Genomic DNA, 19,456 nt, shown 5'->3' with positions numbered 1-19,456 from the left:
GTCAAGGGAAAAAAAATTATTTTAAGAAGATAACTGGGGCGTCGGTTGTTGAGGGTATGTGTATTCTTGAAACAACTATTTGTCTTGGGTGTTTAATGAGTTGCCATGCACCTTTCATATAAGCAGTGGTTGAGTTTGTTAGAACTTCAATATCAAGAGGTCCTGATGACGAAAACTTCCAATACTCGTCTTTCTATAGCTTGCAAGTAAGCCTCCTCCTCCTGAAATTTTCTTACGAAAGTAAGAAGTTCGGCAAATAAACCTAGATTCCCGAGCAATCTTCAAAAGTCAGCAACTTTTGAAGACGTTCAGGGACTTATCTACCCAAACCTATCCTCCCAAGACCGATGTGGGATTGAAACCCCGACAAGGGCCAAGCCTCCACGGGCTGTTGCTTCTAAGAAGTAATTATCCCCTACAAACCTGAGTTAGACGACCCCAGTGGTATGTTTCTTCCTGACATTTTCTTACGAAAGTAAGAAGTTCGACAAATAAACCTAGATCCCCGAGCAATCTTTAAAAGCCGGCAACTTTTGAAGATGCCCAGGGGACTTATCTACCCAAACCCATCCCCCAAGATCGATGTGGAATTGAAACCCCGAAAAGGCCCCCTCAGGTAAGCCGGCAAGTAAGCCTCCTCCTTAATGCTGTTGTTAGTTAGGGATCTCTCCGTATTTCATTTTAGTCTGCCTGCCTGCAAAATGGTACCAAAGCTTAATTAGTGAGCCCCCCCTATTATTAGGATCCTATGAATATAGCTTATACTCTGTGATTGCTATGATCTAGAAAAGCTAGATTGCAAAGTCTCACTGCACCCAAGATGAAAGAAAGGTGTAATAATAATAATAATAATAATAATAATAATAAAGTAAGCCACGGTTTTGCTTCTACACAGGAAATTTTGACCAAACATTCATCTATAAAATGTCTACTTAGTTTTTTATGATTTTATTTATGGATTAATCTTTCCTACACTGACAGTGCATCCATACACTGTTAATATTGGATGAATGATAATTGTCCAAAATTTAAATTTAAAATTTAACTTTTACACACATATCATGAATCAAACGGTGATAATGTATACGCTGTTAGTGTATATAAGATTTACTCTTTATTTATATGACGGTGAAAGTAGTATTTTGACTTTAGTCTAAGTTGCCAACCATTTTCACTCATAATTTCATACATTATTTGGAATATTACTCACATTATATGTTCAATGTGCAGTATAGAGTGCTTCAGGTATTAATCTTTTAAATGTTAGTATAAAAAAGATGTACTAGTCTTTTAAATTTATTCGTTCAATGTTACTTATTCTATCTTTAAAAGAAAAAACCACTTGTGTAAGAACAAATCACACTGAATGGCGGAGCATGCAACAACGTTTAGCTTAGCTATGTGTTTTCACAACTGTAACAAGCATAAAACTGTTTATTAGTAGTATATTCTAATAATTTCTTTTAAGAAATAGGGGGTGCTCAAATCATTCTTTCTTTAATTGAAAAAAGGATAGATAAAATGGAAAGAAGAAAATCACCAAGAAAATAATAATAATAATAATAATTACCCGCTACTGCTGTAAATTTAATTTAATGACGTAAGAGAGAAGGACGGGAAAGGGGAAAAATGGAGCCGAATTGTCGCCTCTCTCTATAATATATCTTCTGCCCTGCCTGAACGCTCTTTCCTTCTTTTTCTCCGAGGATCTGACATTGCATCCCAATCGGGGGAAAAATGGGTCACCGAAACCCGGGTCGGGTTGTACCATTGTTCATCGTCGTCATCTTCCTCACCTCATCCGCTCACTCCTTCTATCTTCCTGGCGTTGCTCCTCGTGATTTCCAGACAGTAAACACCTCTCTCTGTCTCTCACACACACACTCACGCGCACACACACACTGGTGGAGTGACTTATATATCTTTGCTGCTGAACTTAGTCGGTGATATCTATTGGTCTTTAGATCTTCTGATAATTTCGGCAATTTGTGGGAAATAGGCTGAATTGGTGATTTTAGAATTTCGAAGCTGAGCTAAACTCTTTTAAGTTCGATTGAGCCTCCAATCAGTGAGGATTTGGATCTAGGGTTGGGATTTGGATATGTCCTATCACAATTGGTTTTGGATCTAGGTTTTTTCAGAGCAGTTATTGCCATTTTAGTTTGTTTCTGTTGTGGGCATATGTGGTTATGATGAACTGATCATTGCAACACTATGTTAGAGATGACTTTAATATTCATGCTTTTCCGAGTTTTCTACAGTTGAATTTTTGCTGCTTTGTGCTATGAACTTATTGATTCTTGTCAGTCAATGTGCTATTGGCATTTCTCTTCTAACGAGGATTGATGAATCAGAAACTGATTTATAACCGGGAATTTAGATTGTAAATATTGGTGTGATCTTGATTGAATTTGATAGTAATTCACTGTAGAGTCGAGTCTTCTCAAGTATCTTGTATGACGAGTGTGTTAAAAGAAAATTGTACAACTTTTGATGCATTATGGCTCATGATATAGAATTGCTTTTGCATAACTTGTGCTTATTGGGTTCTAACCTTGAATTCCACGTTGACATTTTGTTTATTTGAGCTTATGGTCTGGGGAGTGGGACTGAGAACATTATTGTGATTTTACCTCGGCAGTATTACATGCTCGTGTTTTTATCCTTACAAATATTAGATTTTGGATCGTGGTTTAGCTATTCAACCATTTCAAAGGAAGTTTCTTGATGGAGAATGTGTTGCCTCACTTGAGCTTTGGTTATTCCATTTTGTGTGTTTCTTGAGGCTATCTTGCTCTTTCACTAACAAGGGAGTTGTGTGTGTGTGTGTGTGTTTTTTTTTTTCCTTTCCTGTTGAACAGGGTGACAGGCTTTTCGTTAAAGTGAACAAGCTGTCTTCTACAAAGACGCAACTTCCTTATGACTACTACTACTTGAAGTACTGCAAACCAGAAACTATTGAGAACAGTGCAGAAAACTTAGGGGAGGTCCTTCGAGGTGACCGCATAGAGAACTCAGTTTATAAAGTAAGTAACTTGCAGTTTCCTTCTTGTTCTGGATTGTGGCTTCTTTTAGACTTTATTTGTGGAGTATTTTTCTGAATGATCGTGTTTAGCCATGCTAATTGGGGTCATTGCCTTGTGAACCAGTTTGAAATGAGGCATGAGACACCATGCAAGGTGGCTTGTCGAATGAAGCTTGATGCTGAAGCTGCTAAGAATTTCAAAGAAAAAATTGATGATGAATATAGGGTGAACATGTATGTTCTTCCCATGGGTTTTTCTTTTCTCAATACTTTAATAGACGCTTTAAATGAGAATCGTAGTTTGTTGTCCTAGTTTATTCTGTGTTTGTTTCTGCAATGTACTGCAGGATTCTGGATAACCTTCCAGTTGCTGTTATTAGACAAAGGCGTGATGGAAGTCCGTCAACCACATATGAACATGGCTTCCGTGTTGGGTTCAAGGGGAATTATGCAGGGGTTAGTGCGTTGAGCAGCTCTTTGTAATGCTTGATGAATGAAATTTTGTATGACATTTTGTGCATTTTCTGGCTTTGTACAGAGTAAAGAAGAGAAGTATTTTATCAATAACCACTTAAGCTTTAAAGTCATGTACCATAAAGACCAGGAAATGGATTCTGCACGGATTGTTGGTTTTGAAGTCACCCCAAACAGGTTTCTGCATTCTAACTGCCCTTTCTGTTTTAAACATTTTCGTCTTCCTGGTTCATATAATTGCTTCCTGTTGTTCCAGCATACCTATCAAAGTTCGGAAAAATGAACATTGTCAAATACTAATTTATAATACTGGAATCTTTATTGGAAATAGAGCATGTTGATGATCAGTTTAGGATGGAGTGTAGCTTTTGATTGTTTAGAGCTGGCTATGTCTGACTCAGCTTATAATTACAGCATTAATCATGAGTATAAGGAGTGGGATGAGAAGAATCCACAGGTGTCTACGTGCAACCAGAACACCAAAAATCTAGTTCAAGGAAGTACTGTTCCACAGGAAGTAGATACAAATAAGGAGGTGGTTTTTACATATGATGTTACTTTCAAGGTACGTATTGGTAAAACCCTTGTTGATTGATGTTAATCCATCTTAGCTGCTTCTCAGTTCGTGTGTATACTCCTTTATCCTTTCAGGAAAGTGATATTAAGTGGGCATCTCGTTGGGATACTTACCTTCTCATGAATGACGATCAGATCCACTGGTTTTCCATCATAAACTCTTTGATGATTGTCCTCTTCCTTTCTGGGATGGTTGCCATGATCATGATGAGAACTCTGTACAGAGATATTGCTAACTATAATCAGTTGGAAACACAGGATGAAGCTCAGGAAGAAACAGGATGGAAACTTGTTCATGGAGATGTTTTCAGGGCACCCATAAATTCTGGCTTACTGTGTGTGTATGTGGGAACTGGTGTTCAGGTCTTTGCGATGACACTTGTGACTATGATATTTGCACTGCTAGGCTTTTTATCACCTTCAAACAGAGGTGGACTAATGACAGCCATGGTTCTCCTTTGGGTTTTTATGGGCTTATTTGCTGGCTATTCCTCAGCTCGTTTGTATAAAATGTTTAAGGGAACAGAGTGGAAGAGGAATACCCTGAAGACGGCATTTATGTTTCCCGGTATTCTTTTTGCTGTCTTCTTTGTTCTGAATGCTCTCATTTGGGGGGAGAAATCTTCCGGAGCAGTTCCCTTTGGGACTATGTTTGCTCTTGTGTGTTTGTGGTTCGGCATTTCAGTTCCATTAGTTTTCGTTGGTAGTTATTTGGGTTTCAAGAAACCAGCTATTGAAGACCCTGTAAAGACCAACAAAATACCTCGACAGATACCTGAGCAAGCGTGGTACATGAAACCAATATTCTCCGTTCTTATTGGAGGGATACTTCCATTTGGGGCTGTGTTCATTGAACTGTTCTTCATCTTGACTTCAATATGGCTGAACCAGTTCTACTACATCTTTGGCTTCCTTTTCATTGTTTTCGTGATCTTAATAATCACATGTGCAGAGATTACCATCGTTCTCTGCTATTTCCAGCTCTGCAGTGAAGACTATCACTGGTGGTGGAGGGCTTATCTCACTGCTGGTTCCTCTGCTCTTTACCTTTTCCTTTACTCTGTTTTCTACTTCTTCACCAAGTTGGAAATTACAAAGCTAGTTTCAGGCATTTTGTACTTTGGTTATATGTTAATAGCATCATATGCCTTCTTTGTGTTAACGGGAACAATTGGGTTCTATGCTTGCTTCTGGTTTGTGCGGAAGATCTACTCCTCTGTGAAGATTGACTGATGTAAAGGTGAATGGAGGAGCTAAATGGTTTGCTGTTATGAGGTGAGAGAAGTCAAGACATAGTAGGTGGTGGTAAGAGGTGGTGGCATTGTGTGGGACAAAGAAGCTATAAATCTGGAAGTTTTCCCTGCCCGTGAAGTGTTCTCAAATTTTCTGCAGTAGCATTAGGTATCTTGTAAGCCCTTGTTTAGTTCTATTTACACCAGTTTTACTCACTGAACCGTACGTTTTAATAGTTTTATGTAGAAACAGATGATGTAGTTTTTTGAACCCTGGTACATGGACTTTCAGCTTGTCAATTGTGATTTATACAGCATAATCCTCTCTGCGTTTTCCCCCTCTTGAATTGAGCCCGTGCATACATTTTAGTCTGTAAGATTTATAAGTTGGAGCTGAGAAAGTGAAGCTCCTAACTGGATATGTGCTTCTTCTTGGTGGACTAAAAGGGGGATCTCGTGGTAAATTTGGAATGATACCTCAGCATTTGATGGGCTTCGTTGTTCGCTAGTAGTGATGCAACACGTGCTTTGTCGACGCTCAGCAGCTAGTACCCTGAGCCTTGGCAAGTCTCTCCTGCAACTCAGATGGGTTCGCTGAGTCTCAGGTACCTCATTTTGTGCTTCATCTAACTTGAATTGACTTTGATCAAGCATTTCTCAAGTTGCTTTGTTTGGACTGTGATTTTCTGAAAAAAAAATTTTATGTTTTTCGCGTAGACATTTTTCGGCCATCTTTTTTCTTCGCATGTATCCGACTGCTACAATACATTTTTCAACCAAAAAAAATCCTAAAAGTAGTAGTGTAATCCGGGCAGTTTACAGGAGAATTGCTGTCGATGACGGGATCCAGTAATACGGTCCACCTCGGAGTGCGTGCAGAACCGTACTAATTAGAATTATTAAAACATCTTAAGCGGCCACAAAACATTAAAGAATTATAATAGTCAAACGGTAGCTTATAGACGCGGTGCCGGTGCGTGGGTGGGTAAAAGTATCACGTTTAAGATCGGCATGTGGCTGATACATCCCAAATCCATCCAGCGTTATCGTTCTTGGCCACTCAGTTTGAATAAATGTAATTTCTGAAATGGTGTATAAGATCAAAAGTACGCGTATTCAGTTTTTTTATTTTTTTTCGTTTTTGTCCAATACAGGCTTACTGAGTCAAATATTGGATGTTCTATTCAAACCAATAAATTGTAGTGCTCCTATTTTGGTGATGACCGCAAAGGGGAAAAAGAAGAAAAAAATATATATAATTCCGTCTTACTAGATGGCTACCTTATTTAATTGCAGTAGGAAAAGTTTGCTGCGCCAAACGGAAAATGCCAAAAATCAGAGTGGTCATTCTCAACCATTTATTGTCCTTGAAACAAATAATGAGGCATCCGCAGTAAACGTCATGCGCGAAGCTGAGTGATGATTGGACCGTGTGATCACGCTCCACAAAAAGGGTTTTGGCTAGCAGCCAACCTTTTTGCTGAAAAAGATAGATCCGATGGACGGCTAGTGCCTAGTGGGGTGCCACATAGTCGGTGTTGCCACCGCCATTACTGGCGCGTTCATTTTTGGTCAGTTAAATCCTGCTCATTACGCTAATTAAACACCGGCGCTTTAGTCTTAACCATATCTTTGCCCTTTTTTTTCAAAAAAAAAAAAAGTCTCTTTTCCGATCAGAGGAAAGCATTATTTCATATTCATGCCAAAAAATTTTATCTCGAACAAAGAACCTCAGAGTTTTACTTAGATTATATTTAGTATGAAATTAATAGGCTCCATAATTATATTTATAAAGATCAAGTTTTGAGCTTGTCACTTAATTAGTACAGAACGATATAAAATTTCTTGATTGCTATTGGAGACAGCTTTTCATGGTACAGCTGCTACATAAAAATGAGATGAGGAAACAGCATGATATTCACTCCACATTCAAATGCTTAAAATTGATGACCTGTCTCCATTAACAATTCGAAGAATATTGTAGATCACAGCTTGCTCTCAATAGACAAAACATGCCAGTAGTGCCTTTTGGCTTTTGTTTTTGGCGTTAAAGGTAAGTAAAAAAAAAAACTTATTCTAGCGAAAAGTTTTTAATCCAAACTTCAAGTAAATTTATGCTGTGTAAATATTTTAAGGTAAAAACGTTTCTTGCGATGTTCCTTAAAAGATTAAATCAGTAAATTTTCAACTATTTCTTAGCTTGAAATCATCTGTGATTCACATACAGTCACTGTTTTATGTATAAAAATGTTATATTCAATTCTTCTAATGACAAAATTAAATACGAAATCTCACTTTTTCTAGGGAAAAATGAATGTGATTTTGATTAGATGTTAAATTTGAAGGACAAAAATAAATACAAATCGGTTTTTTTGTTTGACTACAAATAAGATATAACCTTTTTGCGTTTAAAAGAATGACAATATGTAAATGACGTGATAGATTCAAGATAAAAAAAACTTAAATTTGGACCAAATTTTACTAATTTTATTTTGTAAAGGAGGTAAAGTTATTATTTTAAAAGTGAATGACGAAAAAATTTATTTTTACAAAACGTGAGAGATGTTTTAAACGATTCTTTCATATTTTAAAAAACAAATGCAAAATAGACAGGTGATCACTTATGAACCCATGGGGATTGATTTGTAGTTTTTCTCTTTAATGATTTTAAAGTTTTTGAATTGAATTTTTAGTGGGAATATTTCAAAGGTGTTTGATAAGATTGATATTCTAAACAATAAAGAAATGGTGAAAAAAAAGTTATTACGAACAGACATTAAAAAAAATTCTGAACAGCATTAAAAATAAATTTTTCTTTTGCCGAATTAAATTGACAAAAAGTTATTATGAACAGACTTTCTTATCTTACCAACCTCCGGGAGCAGACAAGCTTGACTTCTTTTCCTTACGCAACTTTGGCGCAGTAAATATCTGCCGCGATCACTACACAGTGTATTCTTTTTTAATTGCAGTAAAACCCTCAACCTTTAATAAATTCCTTTTATTTTAAAAATATATATGTTTTCCTTTTTAACCTTTTTGGATTAATCATCAGGAAATAGATAAACAAGCACTGAGCGCACTTTTAAAATCCTCCTTCGAGATCGCTGCTGCTGCTGTTGCTGTAATTTGATTTCTGATTTCTCATCTCTCCTCCAATTTACCGATCCTCCTCGGATTCCGACTTTACATCATCATCATCATCATCTGTAAGGTCTGAAATCGACGTCGTTTGATCCAACCACTCATCTCCCATGGGTATGCCTCCTCCATTTTTCGAGGCTCTGCTATTCTCTGATCCATTTCATTTGTTCTGTTTTCTTCGAATTTATAGCTTATTTATGTGTAAAAACTCTGTTATTGAATGATCTGCTTTAATTAACCCGGCTATTTAATTTCATATAACGGAATGCTTTCGGGTTACATCTAGTCCTATCTTATCTACGTTTTTATTTTAGGTTTTAACTGTTCCTTTAGTTATTGTAGTCGGACAAGGTTATACTTTTCGGGTTTGGGTTGGATAATTATTGAATTGATTGGTTTTAGTTTAAAAATCATGTTGGATTTACGTTTTGTGGAGATTTTTAGCTCTTTTTTATCTTTCTGCTCTAACCTCGATTCAGTTGAGCTAATGCATATATTAGAGAGGAAAAATGTGCTTTTTCAAACCAGGGGAATAAATTAGTGAATGAGTGTTTTAAAAGGATCGCATTCCATTTAAAAATTACAGATAGAAAAACGTCATTTCAGGAAATGTAAGAAATAAGAGACCTTCATTAAAGAAAATGGGGAGGGATATTGATCAGCATGTACTCAGCTTTATGTCAAGAGCTTTGCTGAGCTAATGTATTTTAACTGTGAGATTAGAAGGTAAAAAGAAACTTACAAAGATTCTTATTTTGCTACTTCTGCTAACAATTTCGTTCATACACGCTAACTAGGACGGCAATGGGAGATTGGATTTTCAGTGACTTTTTGATTTTGGATTTATCCTAAAACTGGAACATTCTTCTCCTTCTCAACACTCCCAGATTATCTTTAATATTGCTTGTATGGAATGATCTTCGAGATCATTTTTCCAAGTTTACATTCTAATAGGCATGGTATTGGCTATTGTAATTGCCTACAGATAATAATGATGGGTGTTGTTCAACTCACCTCATAGATGGGGATGGCAATTTTAACATTTCTGGAATTGAAAATTTCATGAAGGAAGTAAAACTAGCAGAATGTGGACTTTCGTATGCCGTTGTCTCCATCATGGGTCCACAAAGTAGTGGTATGATTTTCTCTTTCTATGTCTTGTGGAGAGACACTGTTTAATTTTGTTTTTTGTCTGTTCTGTACTGATAAATTCTGGAAAATATAGCTGTTTCAGCTCTCCTGTTTCTGCTAATGAGCAATTTTAGCTGTTTATTAAATGGGTGCTCCCTTTTTTCCCATGTTTAAAAGTATTTCTGATTCTTATTCTTCTTCCTTACTCCAAGAAGCGTCACTCTTTCATTTCCGTACAATGTTAATGATGTATTAGCTATATAATGCTTGAAAGTACACTCTATCTCAATTATTGCTTCCGCAATTTGACAGGCAAGAGTACTCTTTTGAATAATCTGTTCCGTACTAATTTCCGGGAGATGGATGCTTTCAAAGGAAGGCACGTGTTAACTAAGCTCTGTAGTCATTTCTTTGATCTCTTTTCGGTTCAATTGAATTCACAGGGTGAGGTTACCTTTCAGGTCCCAAACCACAAAAGGCATCTGGATGGCAAGATGCGTTGGAATTGAGCCCTGTACTCTTGTGATGGATTTAGAGGGTACTGATGGAAGAGAAAGGGGAGAGGTATCTTTGAGGACACTTCCTTGTGCCCCTGTACTGTTGGTTAACTTCTGTCGTGCTGCATGTTTGTTTGTGTAGTGATTCTGTCACAATTAGAATATTCTTTCACTACCATCATTCGATTAGTATAGAAGCTGGCAGGTCCATGTCAGCTGCAGCATCCTGCAGATTTCGTTGGTTGCTTGAGCGTGGTTTTTAATGCTGCTTTATGTCTCAAGGTTCTTCAGTTAGAATGCTTGTGGAAGATTTTAACGTGTTACATTTAGTTCTCAATGCAAATGGTTAAGAAGTTACTTTCCAATCTTTCATGCTGCCCTCTATTTGATTTAAAGTTATTTGTTTCAATTACATTTCTTGGTATTTGATACTTACTGTGTCATCTGGAATTATTTTGCAGATCTTTAATGTGTTGAGATTAGTCTTGGTTTTGTGAGTGAATTTTGTCAATCTTATTCTGCATGTTCACTTGAGGTTTTGGGATATGATGTTGCTTTGCACCACATTAACATGTATTTTACTTTCGATCTTTTGTTCAGTCGGTTTTGTTACCTGTTGTGTTGACTCTAATCCGTCTGTCTTCTTCACTAAGTGTCAGTAGTATAGTGTACTGGAATCAATATTATTAGTTTTTGCTTCTTACAGAGAGTGATAATTTCAGGATGATACAGCATTTGAAAAGCAGAGTGCACTTTTTGCACTTGCAGTTTCAGATATTGTGCTGATAAACATGTAAGCTTGTTCTCCATCGCAAGTGTATCACAATTTAGTCATATTGCTGGGCCTTCTAACTTAATAATGATCTGCAAATTCTGCATAGGTGGTGTCATGACATTGGCCGTGAACAGGCTGCAAATAAGCCTCTCCTGAAAACTGTATTCCAGGTTAATCTTTGTCTGTGTTGTGTCATAGGTTTTGGGGCTCCAATGCTATACTAACTTGGATTTGTGATGAATAGGTCATGATGCGATTATTTAGTCCACGGAAGACAACTTTGATGTTTGTTATACGTGACAAAACGAGAGTATGTTTACTTTCTGCTTGGTAGTTTTCTATTGTATTCTCCCCATCTTTTATAATTTCTTTATCCCTTTTTCTTCTAATTTTGTGCCTAGACGCCTTTGGAAAATTTGGAGCCTGTTCTACGAGAAGACATTCAAAAGGTGAAGTATATCATTGGTTTTTTATGTCCCCTTTTCTTTATACAAGAATTACAGTTGATTTTGTTCTCTTTCTAATTTTAATCTCTTTTCTTAACTTGTTTTGGGCTTTATTTCTCCTCTCTAGATATGGGATTCTGTTCCTAAGCCACAAGCTCACAAGGATACCCCTTTAAGTGAATTTTTCAATGTAAGATGTCATTTTATGGTTGAGATTAGCTCTGAAATGTGGTTGTGTATTTGAACCTTAAACCTTGATATTTGCAGCATCATCTAAAATTTGATTCATTGCTAGGTTGAAGTTGTGGCTTTGTCTAGCTATGAGGAGAAGGAAGAACAATTTAAAGAGCAGGTACTAGTTTGGTTTCTTGGAACTTTGACGGTCATATATATGCATTCTTGTTGCTTGCAGGTGTCCTTCTTTTATTTTACATTCTCTACAATAATATATTGACCATGCTCTGTAGAAGCTCTCCTTTTCTAGGTGCAATTATATCTTCGTTGAAATTTGTATCTTTTTTTTTTCCTAAATAGCATCAGGGTGGTGCATTTTGTTTTTCTTTTTTCAAATTGTTCCTTTCAATTGCAGTCCCCTAAAATATTTACATCTATTATTACCCCACTGAAATCAAATGTTGTGTGTCTGTTCCAAGATGAAGAAACACAGACTTTCTAAAAACCTATGGCACTATCAAAACATATATGTGGATATGCCTTTCCCTAAGCCCTGGGAAAAAGAATTAGATTCTGGGCAGTTGTGCTTGTGGTTCTGCAAAGTAAATAACTCTTGGAATTCTTTTATTGCAGTACTGAAGGATATACAATGTCTTTCCGTGTGCTTATATTAATTTGTTAAATTTATGATCTGATGCTGTAAAGTACTTAAACTGAAGCAACTCATTTCTTTGCTATAGGTAGAGCTGTTCCAAAAAATTTTTACTCTTCATTTTGACATTTCTTAATTTTTTTGCTTTGATAACGTTTTGACACATCTGATACTTGGTTTGAAAATCCCTTTAAGATGTGTTAAGATATCTAGTTAGTAGCTTAGTTGTTGACTTTTACTTATTTTGTTTCTTTTCATTTTTTCATGTCATGGAAGCAAAATTTAAGTGAGTTCATCATATCAAGCTGACATCACTTGCCCACACACTTATCATAATACCCCCTTAATAAATGGTTTTGCCAATGCTTGTTTGCGATAAAATCTGTATATGAAACATAGTTTCTTACTGATTTCTGAAGTTTGCATGATGTTCACATGGCTTTTTCCTTTGGTTGCTGGTGAGAAGGTGGCCAATCTAAGACAGCGGTTTTTCCATTCAATTGCTCCTGGTGGACTTGCTGGAGATAGACGGGCTGTAGTTCCAGCATCAGGCTTTTCCTTCAGTGCTCAACAGATCTGGAAGATTATCAAGGAGAACAAGGACCTTGACCTTCCTGCCCACAAGGTAAGAATGTGAAAATCCAATAATTGAAATTGCTGTTCAATTAACTGTCTTATTTGGTTTACATGCATTCTTCTGGTTTTTCTGCAGGTCATGGTGGCTACAGTGCGTTGTGAGGAGATTGCCAATGAAAAATGTGGTTCTTTTCTAGAAAATGAGGTGTGTAATTTGCTTGAAGGTTTTTAGGGCAGACATTTTAGTAATAGTTTCTTATTGAGGATTAGTGTTAAATTTGTCAACTGGTTTGCTACAATTGGCTGTACATTTATCGTAGGAATGGCGTGAACTAGAAGCAGCTGTGCAATCTCATCAAGTACCAAGATTTGGAAAGAAGCTTAGTACCATTCTTGACACTTATCTATCAGAGTAAGTAAAATTCTTGTGCTAACATGTCTGCATGTCTCGGCAGATGTATGCCTGCATGCGTGTCTGACTACATGAGATTATGTATCTTGCATGGTGCGCGAGATTTTTTTTTTGCTACTTTTGTTACTCCTGAGTTGTTGGATGAGTACAACTAGTTTCAGCAATGTGCTGAGGTATGACTATTACGTTTGCATCTGATATTAACATACTGCTGGTTCTTTTAGTCAATTTTCTGACTTTTTGATTGTTGGATCAAATTTTTTCACACTGAAGATTAACTTTTTCCAGATCATGGGAAACTTTAGGAGGATTTATTTTGAATCGGTTACTTTTTAATCCAGAGCACCAATGGTGTTGGTGGGTAGTGGAACTTTATGATATTTCATTGGCAATTTGGAGTTTATGTGGATTTGTTCCTCTTGGATAGTTGTTAACTTCTTGTTTTAGAAAATTATCACAAAGGTAGGCATGGAAAATTTATTTGTGCTTAGGCACTAGATCTTCATTTTTTTTGGGTGCATCAAACATTAAATGTTTTGAGGAATTTGGAATATTTTCTGTTACTTTTGTGGATTGATCATCATATTCATTTCCGTTGAAAAACAAAAACATTGATCTGATTTTCATTTCTCTGACAGTAGCAACAACAAAATTCTGGCTAATACTATTTTGTATTGTGGTCAAAGCAATCAGCTTCAAACTTGGAATTAGTTTTCAGTTGGTGAATTTTTGTGATAGATATTGAGATCTTTCTTGTTATATATTTGCGTTCTGAACCTAATTTATTTTAGGTATGATGTGGAAGCCACTTATTTTGATGAAGGTGTCAGAACTGGAAAAAGAAAGCAATTGGAAGAAAAACTGCTGCAAGTAATGCTTCTTTTTCATACTGTTATTTAGAGTTTTATAAGCTATGCAAGTAAGGAGGGGAAAATACAGAGGGAAGTAAGCTAGTCTTTTGTTTCTTTTTGTTTCCAATTGGTCCAAACTGAATGCCTTTGTTTGACTTGAGGCTAGAAATTAAAGTACATTCTGTTTCAGATGCAGTCTAAAGTATTTGATGTTTGACTACTTTTGTCCGCAAAAGGCGGAGGAGAAATTTTTCTTAAGATAAGTTGTATTTGCTCATGGTTATTGTTTTCTGGTCTTTCAGCTTGTCCAACCTGCCTACCAATTGATGTTGAGCCACATTCGCTCTGGAACTTTGGAGAGATTTAAAGAAGCTTTTGACGAAGCACTGAATGGGGGAAAAGGGTTTGCCATGGCTGCTCGTCACTGCTCTGAGACTTTTATGTCACAGTTTGATGAAGCTTGCGCTGGTATGGTAAAATCATTTGAATTGCATTGTGCATAGTCTACAATCAAAAGTGCACTTTCTAATGTGGAAAACTGATTGTTTTGTGCCTCGTATCCTTGAGTGCTGTAGCACAATTCTGAAAGGTTTGTGGTAGGAATTCATCACTACATAAGATTTGGTGACTCTCGGTCTACATCTTTAAGTTGTGATCAGCCACTGCACTGAGACTTATGATACCAAACGAGTGTGATGCCTTGAAAGAAAATATATGTAATAAATTGTTGCTTTCTTGTAAAATTACTAGTTTGTAAAAGCATGTTGTTGGTACCTAAGCTAATTAGTTATGGAGGTTTATATTGACTAAAGAACTGAATTATTTTAGCTGGTTTTATTGTTCAGAGAGCTTGCACATCCATATGTAGGGATATATTTTGCTTAGAGGTCCATCTGTGTATTTGTGTATATACATTTGAAGATAAAGTAATATCCACATGTGCGTATAGGAACTCGTGATGTGATGTGTTGCGATCTAAGTTGGACGCTAACTTGTAACTTTTCAGATGCCATCATTCACCAAGCAAACTGGGACTCGTCCAAATTAAGGGACAAACTGCGGCGTGACATGGATGCACATGTTGCTTCAGTTCGTGTAGCGAAGCTGTCTGAATTGACCACTGTCTATGAGGTAACAACATTTTGTAATTTGCCATTGACTTCTGGTGTTACAATCGATCTGTTAATGTGTGTTACAACATTGACTTCTAGTATTACAAAATTAATGTGTGTTAGCACTGTTAATCGCTACTTGTGCAACCATGCAATTGATGAAAGGAAATCAGGCTAAGTGTTGGAGAAATTCTATGGCATTGGATCCCTGATATGCCGATTGTTGCAATGGTTTCTGGTTCAATGGTTTAGTTGCTATTTTGTGGATTTATAATAGTTAGACTTACAATTTCTATAATTGCTACTTTTGAATATGTAATTTGGGTACTTTTAATCTGGTATCTGCACTCAGATGTTAATTTAATCGTACATAATATTGCCTTGTAACAATATATTTGCAGACAAAATTGAATGAAGCATTATCTGGACCAGTTGAGGCTTTATTGGATGGTGCTAATGATGATACATGGCCAGCAATCAGAAAACTCCTTTGGCGTGAGACTGAAACAGCTCTCTCTGGCTTTTCTTCTGCGCTTTCTGGGTTTGAAATGGACGAAGAATCGAAGGAAAAAACGCTCTCAAAGTTGAGAGATTATGCCAGAGGAGTGGTTGAGTCAAAGGCAAAAGAAGAAGCTGGAAGGGTTTTAATACGTATGAAGGACAGGTAACTTCTAATTGTCAACATGTCTTGAAAATGATCCAAGAGTTCTTTTACTAGAAACTAATAAGTTTACTTAATTTACAGGTTCTCAACATTATTTAGCCATGATTCGGATTCAATGCCACGGGTCTGGACTGGGAAGGAAGATATTCGAGCAATCACGAAAACTGCTCGCTCTTCTGTAGGACATGCTTCATTAAAAAACTACTTTGGATTAATGTCCCCAGAAAACATTTCAATTTCTTTTTAACTTTTATAATTTTTTTCCCTTAATCTGCAGTCTCTGAAGTTATTATCTGTTGTGGCGGCAATACGTTTGGATGATGAGGCTGATTCTATTGAAAAAACTCTGTCGCTTGCTTTAGTGGATGGTAAAGGTAGTGCGTCTACCAACAAGAGTTCTCCATCAGTTGACCCTCTTGCCTCGAGCACTTGGGATGAGGTAGCCATCTGAACTCAAATAGGATACTTGGTTTCTCAGAACTTTTTGGTCTTGTGCTGATTTAATTGTATAAGATATTTATCTTTTCTTGGTTTCCCTCAAGCATATAATCTTTAGAGTGAAGTTGGCTCTATACCACAAATTGCTATTTTCAGGTCCTCTCAGTGTCAACCCGTATTTGCTCCACTTTGTACCCAGTTTTTCCACATCCACCACATTGTCTGGAAGTAACTTTTTGGGTTATAGAAGGAAGTTGTTTAGTGTTGCAAGACATTAAGTTCATGTTTTCTAGAGCTGGAATAGAAACATCAGTAGCTGATGTAATTGCATAGCTTGTATAAGACCAGAATATCTGTACAATGTGCTTTTGTCTTGATTCCTCAACTGCAGTGTTTGTTTCTATGTGATTGGGGTCTTTAGAATAGTGTCTCGTCCTCAATTTGCCTAAAGATGTGATTTAATTGAATTTCCCACTCAGGTTCCAGCAACGAAGACTCTGATAACTCCTGTACAGTGCAAATCAATTTGGAGGCAATTTAAAACAGAGACTGAGTACACTGTAACCCAAGCCATTGCTGCTCAGGCATGATTCTGCTTATACTATCTTCTGATGGTTCTCTCTTTTGTTTATCTGTGTGGGAGATCATGTGGTTTAGTTGACTAAAATTTGAAGAGATGATATATGCTAAATGTGTTGCTGTACTTTTTATATGCCTACATGACTAATTTTTTATGTCGTGTTCCTTGATTTTGCATTTGCAAATATGTATCCATTTGCTATTGAACCTTTCTGCGATATTCTTTACTTGTGATTCAGACATCCTTGATTGTTGCTATTTACTTTAAGAGTTTATGGTTTCTTGTACTTCAGGAGGCTAGCAGGAGAAATAACAACTGGTTACCACCTCCATGGGCTATTGTCGCCATGATTGTGTTAGGGTTCAATGAGTTTATGACCCTATTAAGGTATTCACCTTGACATTTATCTTTGAGGTGCATGCATTTTTATCTACTTTTGGCAGTGTATTCCCTTTTCTTCTGATATCTTTACTGGAAGGGATTGAATGACTTGACTTATATTTCCTTGTTCAACGGATTGCGCTTAAAACCTTTTTTTTTTTTTTGGTGGTGGCAGAAATCCATTATATCTAGGTGTTATCTTTGTTGGTTTCCTTCTTGTAAAAGCTCTTTGGGTGCAACTAGACGTCTCTGGAGAATTCCGTAATGGTGCTGTAAGTGTCAAATATTCTGCAGTCCTGAAACTTTTGTTATTTGTTTGAGAGTTCAAGGATTTAATTAAGTTATGACTTGTGTGACATGGCTCATTGATTTATTATCATGGTCTTTTAGATGTGCCCCAATTATGCTTTTAACATGTGCATCTATTTCTCAAATTACCGTTAACTCAATCCATTTGCCCTTGCGGAGCACATGCTTCATAAGGTTTTTTGAAGCTGGCATTTGATGGTGGACATGTTGTATGTCTTTATATCTGGCTTTACTACACTTCTAGCCTCCTAGAACTTGCCTAGTTTAAGTTGAATTTCTCATGTTTTAAAGATACATAGAGTCGGTCTTTTTGTAGTTTTGCATATCATGGTCTGTGAACCCCCCCTCCTCCTCCTCCTCCTCTCCCTGCCCTTCACTGATCAAGGATGATGGAAATTTCTATACTATGTAGAAGATTGCGAGAAAGGATTTGGTTGGTAGTTTATGTTTCCTCTATGGTGGCATACTTGGAATTTACCTTTACCTTGATTTTGTTGCTTTCATCTTCTAAAATGCTTTCAAGAATTTGAAGTTAATAGATCCTTGGTTCTGACAGCTACCTGGGCTGCTTTCGTTATCAACCAAGTTCCTTCCTACTGTCATGAACCTGCTCAAAAAATTAGCAGAGGAAGGTCATAGGCATGGGAATACCAATACACAGCAAAATCCTCCTCTTGCATCAAAGAGCTTCCGCAGCGGAGCAAGTGAATACGGTGGGGTGTCGTCAAGTGCATCATCTGAGGTGACTTCTGCCGAAAATGGGACAGAATACTCGAGCCCGGTGCATGATAAGGTGAAGTGAGCTTCTCTTCATTGAGCAACCATCTTCATATATCAAGGATACAGATAAAGGTCATTCAAAAGTTGTACGCTACACGCGATTCTGGTCGCTGGTTCCAACTTCAGCTGAAAGCGCGAGACGAACAGATTGGAAGGCATGATTTTTGTTGAGGTGCCATATACTGGGGTTTGTCAGCTTGTGGTCGACAGCCCCATTAGATAGATTCTTTTTAATTTTCTCTTTTTCCTTTTCTTGTTTTCTTCTTTTGAGATTCTTTAGATATTGATTTTATTGTGCTTAAGTTATAAAGGCCTCATTTATAGAGTCTCAATTTTTTGTGGTTGTTTCTGGTTTGCCGTCAATTTTGTCTGTCGCAAGAGTAGCATAATGCAACAGCAGTTTGTATCTTGATGACTTGTGGAAATCTCTGAATAGTTTTGTATTTACGGAGGAAATGAAAATTTTCTTATAGCGGAGCCGCTATAAAACACAGCAACGACTATCATTGCCGATCAAAGTCCAACAGGAGGTTTTTTATCATCCCTCCGCCCCCTACCCGACTGCATGGCCAAGGGATCGATTCCCTGACCAAGCAGCGAGGAAGGGCTTTAATTCCCTTCCCCTGGGCCCTGGCCACCAGCCCAACTTTTACTTATTGACATTGCATTTCTTACGCTTATTTGCCCCGGTTATCTTAGCTGCAATTCAGTACTTCCAACTTTTAACGGGTTCACACATTTGCATTGCAAACCAAGAATTTCATGAATTATATTTTGATCCCCCATCCTCTTCAGATGAATTTTTTTTTTCCTTTCTGAATTTTTAGAGATTTTGAAGTGCATCAAGACTTGCAGTTAATTTTATCACCCAATGAAATTTTTGAGCGCTCGATGATGGTTGAAGAGGACAATTAATGGTGGGGTTTTGCACCAACTACCTCCCTCTAAATCTTTCGTCAAATTTACTAACACATGATCCTGCTATTATTCATCAATTCCAAACTTACTGTATACTGCTGCTGTCTCTATCCTCTTAATTCGCTAGTTTTTAGGTATTCAAAAGTCCCCGTCTCCCACTCTCTAGTCTGTCTATAGCGAGGGAGAACATAAGAAGATTTGTGATTGATTGATGGATGAATTACTCAATGCAGCTTAAAGCCGCCTTCATTCGATGGGTAGAGTGTGAATTAAGGTACTAAACACATCCTTTTTGGACTTATTAAGCCT

General features: G+C 37.0%; 2 protein-coding genes across 2 annotated transcripts; both read left to right on the top strand.

Annotated features, from left to right (window-relative positions):
• The first annotated feature begins 1,679 nt into the window (after window positions 1–1,679).
• On the top strand, window positions 1,680–5,654 carry LOC113768154 (transmembrane 9 superfamily member 7). The gene is made up of 7 exons (XM_027312402.1): window positions 1,680–1,851; window positions 2,862–3,026; window positions 3,150–3,259; window positions 3,373–3,481; window positions 3,564–3,676; window positions 3,914–4,064; window positions 4,151–5,654. Exons 1-7 carry the CDS (start codon window positions 1,738–1,740, stop codon window positions 5,306–5,308), a joined length of 1,920 nt encoding a protein of 639 aa, XP_027168203.1. The 5' UTR covers window positions 1,680–1,737; the 3' UTR covers window positions 5,309–5,654.
• A 2,708-nt stretch (window positions 5,655–8,362) lies between these two features.
• On the top strand, window positions 8,363–18,747 carry LOC113767610 (protein ROOT HAIR DEFECTIVE 3-like). Its single transcript, XM_027311761.1, has 23 exons — window positions 8,363–8,565; window positions 9,437–9,586; window positions 9,895–9,961; window positions 10,044–10,146; window positions 10,802–10,872; window positions 10,961–11,024; window positions 11,099–11,164; window positions 11,256–11,303; window positions 11,428–11,490; window positions 11,596–11,652; window positions 12,593–12,751; window positions 12,839–12,907; window positions 13,023–13,114; window positions 13,906–13,984; window positions 14,268–14,433; window positions 14,972–15,096; window positions 15,479–15,741; window positions 15,823–15,919; window positions 16,019–16,180; window positions 16,659–16,763; window positions 17,052–17,146; window positions 17,316–17,412; window positions 18,006–18,747. Exons 1-23 carry the CDS (start codon window positions 8,562–8,564, stop codon window positions 18,249–18,251), a joined length of 2,448 nt encoding a protein of 815 aa, XP_027167562.1. The 5' UTR covers window positions 8,363–8,561; the 3' UTR covers window positions 18,252–18,747.
• Window positions 18,748–19,456: the final 709 nt, after the last annotated feature.

Source organism: Coffea eugenioides, chromosome 4, assembly GCF_003713205.1.
Source record: "Coffea eugenioides isolate CCC68of chromosome 4, Ceug_1.0, whole genome shotgun sequence".
Lineage (NCBI taxonomy): Eukaryota > Viridiplantae > Streptophyta > Magnoliopsida > Gentianales > Rubiaceae > Coffea > Coffea eugenioides.
This window is presented reverse-complemented; position numbering and strand designations above follow the sequence as displayed.

Excerpts from the sequence above, each read along its gene's own strand:
- LOC113767610 (XM_027311761.1), top strand. Across the intron at positions 9,962-10,043 it reads ATGGATGCTTTCAAAGGAAG|GTCCCAAACCACAAAAGGCA; the intron begins GCACGTGTTAAC and ends GTTACCTTTCAG. Across the intron at positions 11,165-11,255 it reads TTATACGTGACAAAACGAGA|ACGCCTTTGGAAAATTTGGA; the intron begins GTATGTTTACTT and ends TTTTGTGCCTAG.
- LOC113768154 (XM_027312402.1), top strand. The coding sequence starts at position 1,738 with ATGGGTCACCGAAACCCGGGTCGGGTTGTACCATTGTTCATCGTCGTC. Across the intron at positions 3,677-3,913 it reads TTTGAAGTCACCCCAAACAG|CATTAATCATGAGTATAAGG; the intron begins GTTTCTGCATTC and ends TTATAATTACAG. Across the intron at positions 4,065-4,150 it reads CATATGATGTTACTTTCAAG|GAAAGTGATATTAAGTGGGC; the intron begins GTACGTATTGGT and ends TTATCCTTTCAG.